This window comes from Nannospalax galili, unplaced genomic scaffold (assembly GCF_000622305.1).
Source record: "Nannospalax galili isolate Female #2095 unplaced genomic scaffold, S.galili_v1.0 scaffold172, whole genome shotgun sequence".
NCBI lineage: Eukaryota > Metazoa > Chordata > Mammalia > Rodentia > Spalacidae > Nannospalax > Nannospalax galili.
In genome coordinates this window covers 1,037,991-1,045,241 of record NW_008331824.1, presented here as the reverse complement: position 1 = coordinate 1,045,241, position 7,251 = coordinate 1,037,991, and the positions used below count along the sequence as shown (strand labels likewise).

General features: G+C 47.3%; 1 protein-coding gene across 3 annotated transcripts in view; it reads left to right on the top strand.

Moving 5' to 3' along the window:
* The window catches only part of Xylt1 (xylosyltransferase 1), a 334,424-nt gene that overhangs the window by 190,418 nt on the left and 136,755 nt on the right, over positions 1 to 7,251 (top strand). For all 3 annotated transcript variants that reach the window (XM_029560542.1, XM_008826932.2, XM_008826933.2), the window contains one exon: positions 1,561 to 2,071. In XM_029560542.1, the coding sequence (XP_029416402.1) occupies positions 1,561 to 2,071 (511 nt within the window). The remainder of the gene's footprint in view (positions 1 to 1,560; positions 2,072 to 7,251) is intronic.

Genomic DNA, 7,251 nt, shown 5'->3' with positions numbered 1-7,251 from the left:
CATAGAGGCCGGACAAAGCAGGGTGGAGATTTGAGATGTCACACAGCGAAAAAAAAAAAAAAAAAAAAAAAAAAAAAAAAAAAAGAACAAACAGAGGGACAGTGAACTGAGTCTGAGTGATGGGAATTCTCAGGCTTCCACTGTCGCCTTGCTGTGCCTCCTACTGACTTTTCAAGAAGCTGTTGAGTACCCATGAGCATTTCCTTCCAAAAGGTAGACTATTTTCCTTCTCTCTTACACTGGAATATTTTAATGTCCTCAAATAGCCGAGTAGCATCTAAGGCAGGCAGAAGGCCACTGGGAGGCCACCCTTAACTCTGTGATCTCATGGGGCTGAATCCTAACCCTGACCCTACCCCTAACAGTGTCTCTTGAGTAGATGGTTACATTAATCACACCATGTTGGGCTGATGGCAGTGCCTGCTTCTGCTATCACGAATTAGCTAGGAAAACCAGCTGCAGAGGAAATTCAAAGCCAGCCTGGCCAACTTAGAGAGACCCTGTCTCAAAATAAAAATGCAAAGAGGGCTGGGGGTGTAACTCAGTGGTAGAGCACTTTGACTTTTCAAGAAGCTGTTGAGTACCCATGAGCATTTCCTTCCAAAAGGTAGACTATTTTCCTTCTCTCTTACACTGGAATATTTTAATGTCCTCAAATAGCCGAGTAGCATCTAAGGCAGGCAGAAGGCCACTGGGAGGCCACCCTTAACTCTGTGATCTCATGGGGCTGAATCCTAACCCTGACCCTACCCCTAACAGTGTCTCTTGAGTAGATGGTTACATTAATCACACCATGTTGGGCTGATGGCAGTGCCTGCTTCTGCTATCACGAATTAGCTAGGAAAACCAGCTGCAGAGGAAATTCAAAGCCAGCCTGGCCAACTTAGAGAGACCCTGTCTCAAAATAAAAATGCAAAGAGGGCTGGGGGTGTAACTCAGCCCAGGATGTGTGAGGCCTTGGGCTGAGTCCCAGCACTAAAGGAAAAAAAAGGAAAGTCACAGATCTGCATCTCAGGACACATTGCCAGTTTATATGGCATGGGCTGTACTCATGTTAAAAATAAAATAAAAAGTGTTAAAAGGCATGCTGTACTGCCTGCCCATGAAGTTGACAACACTTCAAGTGTAATTTCTTTTATTGGCATTGATAGAGGGGCACCTTAAAGGCAACGGAATGTATGTAATATCAGCCCATATTTCCTCCTTTATAACGTCATCATGTTGGTTCCAGCCCTTTTGTCGCAACGCTTTCTGCTGGGATTTGTACAGGAAGCTGGAGCAAAAGCTGCGATGGCGAAGTGCAGAAATGGGCTGGGCTGGAAGCATTGAGACTCAGTCACAGCACCACACAGAGAGCTTGAAAAAGCCTTAGTGTCTCATGCAGAGCAGAGAGGGAAACTGAGGTCCAGGTAGAAAGTCTTTCCAGTTTAAGCCAATAACAAAAGAATGTCTAAGTTGGTCAGACTTCTCAGCCTGCCGGCCCTGCCGTCTGGGAGCTAGTCTGCTTACCAAATAGCTCACTGACAGTTTTCTCCTGTATTTCTTTCTCTTCTTCTGCAGGATGGCTACTTCTCTCATAGGCCCAAAGAAAAAGTTCGAACCGACAGCAACAACGAGAACTCTGTCCCCAAAGACTTTGAGAATGTTGACAACAGCAACTTTGCCCCCAGGACCCAGAAGCAGAAGCACCCACCAGAGCTGGCAAAGAAGACCCCCAGCAGGCAGAAGGAGCGTTTGCAGCGAAAGCTGGACTCCCAGGACAAAGGCCAGGGACAGTCAGTCCTGGGGAAAGGCCCCAAGGAGGTGCCGCCTCCCAGGGACAGAGCTGCAGGCAACAGCAGCCGAGGAAAGGATGCCTCCAGGCATGCCCATAGGAAGAGTGGTGGTGGTGGGTCCCCCGAGACCAAGTCTGACCAGCCTCCTAAATGTGACATCTCTGGCAAGGAGGCCATCTCAGCCCTCACTCGAGCAAAATCCAAGCATTGTCGTCAGGAGATCGGGGAGACATACTGTCGTCACAAGCTGGGGCTGCTGATGCCCGAGAAGGTGGCTCGGTTCTGCCCCCTGGAGGGTAAGTCACTTTCTCCTGCCCTTGGCCCCGTCTTGCTGCCTTCAAAGGCCCTCTGAGAACAGCTGCCCTGCTTCTCAAACCCTGATGGAGACATCTGATTTGTCTGAGGACTCGGCAAACTCTTACAGTCTGCTATAAGGAAAGTGTTACAAAATCACATTACATTTTGTGAGTACTTTAACCCATTGCCTGTAAGAAAGATATGCAGCTTTGACATTATGATACGACTTCTGCAAACATGCGAGGTCAAGTTTATACCTGTCCTGGGCTCAGGATGCAGAAAAAAAAAATCAGTCTGTGTTAAACCTAGGCTTTTTTTTTCCTTGTTATTTACTCCCTAAATAGTGCAGTATAACTACTATTTGTAGAGCGCTGATATTACATAAGGAATTACAAGTCATTCAGAGGTGATTAGCAAGCTGGGTGTGGTGGCACATGCCTTAAATCCCAGCACCCAGAGGTAGAGGCAGGTGGATCTCTGTGAGATCAAGGCTGGCCTTGTCTGTATAGCAAGTTCTAAGCCAGGTCAGCTTGTACTATGGGGAAAAGCAGAGATAATTGGAAGAGTACAGGAGGATGTGTCTGGGTTACATGCAAATACCACACCATTTCATATGAACTTTGGACACTGTTGGTTTTGATATTATGGGGATTACATCTAACACTCCCATACCCTCTAACCCCTCACTGTGGATCCTAAGAGACAATTGTGTGAGTCTCCGTTTGCCCCTAGGGTATCATCTGACTGGTGGTGACTCCATACACTTAGTGTTCAAAGAGGTGGGAAGGGGACACCAGCACAACGCCCTTCACACATTCCCTCTAAGTTTCATCTCTTTTTGAATTTTTAGCAGCCAGTGAGTATCTGTGGAACTGTCCCTGTTCAATAGAGAGATTTAAAAGGAAAAATCTTCCTTTCCCCCTCCCCCGTGTGGTCCAGGTGGTTTCTGTCTGCATTCTTGATTGGGCTTGGCACTTAGAGTGCAGCAATAATTAGGTGAAATGCAATGTTTCCAAGGACTGTTCTTGGCCAGTGCCAGGCAGGGGACTCCTTGGAAGTCTGAACCAAATAATATGGGTCCCTGCCAGGTACAGGGCTCATACACTTGCTCCATGAAGGACGGGTAGTAAATGCAACGGCTGGAGCCTGCTGCGGGAGCAAAAACACAAACCTGAGTACGTTCTGCTGAAACTTATTTGCAAACATAGGCCACTGGCACACTTTATTGACTTCGAGTAAATATCGGCAGTCTATTCACTCTCCCCAGCTTGTGATAGGCTTGCAGTGCCATCCATCCATTTTAAGGTGGAAATGCTTCTAAATCAAAACCGTGTTTAATACATCTGGCCTACAAATGTCCTAGCTGAGTCTGGTCGACCTTAAATGTGCTCTGAAGACTTTCATTTGTCTATAGTTAGGCAAAGCCTTCAAGAGTAAAGCCTACTTTATGCTAACATGTTGACTGCCTTGTTTAATTTATTAAACACTGCAGTGAATGAGGAAAGTAGAGGAGTGGGATGGACTTGTCTCAGCACGGTGAGTTTGTAAAGCTATTATGAATCCATTTTGCAGACAGGACAATTGAGGCTCAAAGAGGTTTAGGGCTTGGCTAGAGATATATAGCTAGTAGCTAGTAGAGCTGATACTGGAATTCAGGTTGCAGAGCCTGCCCCTCCTCCCAAAAGTCTGTCTGTCTTCAGGAGGCAAAAGATTTTACTTTAGTTCAAGTTGTACAAGTCCCAAAGAAGTCTTGCAGCTTGTGGGCCGTGCCTCCTGCTCCTTGGTATAGCTGGAAGGGTGAAGTGAGGATGACATTCAGGGAACAACAAAATTGACGATGCCAGACACATGGAGCATGGGTGCTGGGCCAGAATGCTGGATTCCGGTCTCAGATTTCTTTTGCACGGGCTGTGAGGCTTGGCCCAAGTTGCTTGACCTCTCTGTGCTTTTGTTCCTTCACAAGACAGGGAAGGTGAGCATGATCACATTTCTCTCAGAGGGCTGGTGAGACACAGTTCAGCAATGCTCACCAGTAATATACATTACATGGATACTTGCCATGCAACCTGCTCCACAATTATCCACAAGAAGAAAACTGAAAATTCACCAACACATGCAAAGGGTTCCATGCCTCTAGCCATGTGAAGATGTCTCTGAGTTGGTTTTGCGGTGTGGTATTCTCTGGGGATGCCCTGAGGGGCTGGCTGTCTCTACCTTGGCCCAGGTGGCATGCTCTCCGGGGACCTCTGAGCTGGTTAATACTATTTGCATTTAAGAGACATTGCACACCCAGCCCCAGCTACGCTTTAATTTCCTGTGCCACAGCCTCCCCTTTTGCAATAAATTTACTGTGAATAGACTAATTGTAAAATAACCCTAATTGGGTAGTTATCAATGAACAACTTCCCGTGGAACAGAATGGCTTACAATTAATAGCATTTAAGCCATAAACTATTCTTCTGCAGAAAGCGGGGATGTAATTACACCCCACAGGGAGACTGTGTTCCCTTTCTGGAAACCATGACACCCGGAATTCCCTCTGCTCAGGAGGGATTTGAGCTTCAGCCCAGTGGTCCTTTTATTTCCTGTGAAAGGAGGAAATGGAAATGGAGTAGAGGACAGTTTATGGCATCCAGAGATATAGGGCACATGTGCCTCCTCACACACAGACATACTAGGCCTCACCAGACCTTAGCCACTGTAGCCAGAAGTTGAACATGGGTTAAAGAGCCAGACCCTTGGGGCGCTCTGGACAGGATTGGAGGAAAGGAAATAGATTTTCTATGTTGACACTTGTGAAAGGCTTTGTACCTGCTGCTCCTCCAGCCAGTCTTCTCTGCCCCATCTGCACTCAGGCCTTAGGAAAGGCAGGAAGCTCAGGAGGTGGTTTGCTTTCTCTAGAGGCTTTCATGTCCTTCTAATGTGTCTCATTTGCTCTCTGCCTCCTGTGGAGAGCAATTTGGAAAGAGAGGAAAAGAAACCCAGGTGTCATTCCATTCTGGGACACCAGTCACCTATGGGCTATCCCCCAAGGGAGCTGCAGGATGTTCATCAAAGCGCTGTGGGCTGTCCACCAAGGGACATGCAGAGGAAGGTCCTGAGGGGATTGTGGGAAGGCTCTGTCCTGCCTGTCCTCAGGAATGGCCTTAGAGGAACTTGTCTCCAACCATTTAGCAAGCTCTGAGCTCAATGCAGCCTCCAAGCTACATACAAATGCACACATGCACAAACATGTACACATGCATACATACACACAGAGTTGCATGAACCACCCATCCCCTCCCTTGGTCTGTAAAACCAGCTTAGGTTTCCTATGTTTTGTTTTGTTTTCCTAACCCTAGCCCTAGCCCTAACCCTAACCCTAACCCTAACCCTAACCCTTATACCCCCAGTTCTCCCATGTCCCACCCCCAAAACCATAACCCATAGCCCCAGGTTCTCTGTGTTTATGAAGTACAATTCTGTGAGAACAAAGGTCAAGGACAGCCTGAACTGGAAAATAAATGTTTCTATAACCAAAGATCTCAGTCCACCTGGGCTGAAATCCCAGTCCTGTGTTTGGTGGCCCCATGCAGACGCTGGTGATCTGTGAAGAGGTCACATGGGAATTCCTGTCCATTTTGTCAGGTGAGGAAACCAAATCACTATAGGGCTGCCGGCACTTGCATGTGACAGGGGAACACTCAAGAACTAGGGGTGAAGATTGTCAGAGAGGTTCTAATAGGAAAGGAACTGCGTGGACACAACAAACTAGCTCTACATTAGCCTTTGCAGGAGGCCTGAGGGTCATAGCTGCACAGAGGGGTGGAGGGAGGCTGTCCCCACAGAGAGAGCTACAGGTGGCACAGCGGGGGGAGGGGAGTCTCCTCTACCTCCCCATGCTCCAAGGATAGAAAGGGGAAGACACAACACAAGTAGAGGCTTTTAGAAATTCTGCCTGACAGCCCAGCATAATGGAAAAATGCAAATGAAGATGCCAGTGTCTGCTTGGCTAGCTGGAGCTCCAGGTCCAGTGAGAGACCCTGTTGGGGGGTTGAAGAGACTCCTCAGCAGTTAAGAGCACTGGCTGTTCATGCTGAGGACCTGGGTTCAGTTCCCAGCACCCACATGGCAGCTAACAACCACCTGTAAATCCAATTCCAGGGAGATCCAGTGCCCTCTTCTAGCCATGGTGGGCCTTGTGTACATGTGGTGTACATATATGCAGGCAAAACACTCATACACAAAATAAAAGTAAATAAATGAATTTTTTAAAAGGAAGGTTGAGGCCTTGCAAGATGACCCAGTGTGTGTGATAACCACTAGGTCATCTGGTCATCACATATGCATTCACACACATGCACGCTCACCTGCACAAATATGTGTATGCACACACAAAGAGTAACAATAATGGCAAGCTGTGCATGGTAACACATACCTGTAATCCTAGCCCCTGGTAGGCAGAGGCAGAATGATCAACGAAAATTCAAGGTCAACCCAGTCTATATTGCAAGTTCCAGGATAGCCAGAGTTAACATAGCAAGAGCTTGTCTCAAGTAATCATAACAGTAACAGCAACAACAGACAGCAGGTGTTAGTGAGGATGTGGTGAGATGGAACCTTGTACACTGCACAGAAGGGTGCAGTCATCATGATAAAGAGTGTGGAAGTGCCTCAAAAATGGGGCCTAGAGAGAGATGGCTCAGCAGTTAAGAGCACTGACCAGTCTTGCAGAAGACTGGGGTTCCGTTACCAGCATGTACATGGCAGTTAACAACTGTCCGTAACTCCAGTTCTGTGGGATCTCATGCCTTCTTCTGACCTCCATGGGTAATGCATGACACAGGTATACTTACATACATGCAGGTAATACACCCATACACATAAAATAAAAATAATAAAATACTAAAAAAATGGAAAATAAGATTGCCTTATCATGTCACTTGGAACCTGCTTTAGCTGCAGACAGGGCCTGGAGTCAGGAACTCCTGGAGAGTTTCTTGCCGGGCTCTCAGGGAGGAGATGGTGAGGGAAAGCAGCAGGCAGAGGCGGGACACATGTTGCAATATGCTGCTGAGATTGGCTAAGAGAGATGAGATGGTGGTGGTCACCAGTTGGGCATCTGGGCTTTTAGGGTCCTTTTGGACACCAAGACCACTCCAGTTGGACCTTCTAGGAGACTTTATGAAGTCTTAGTCTA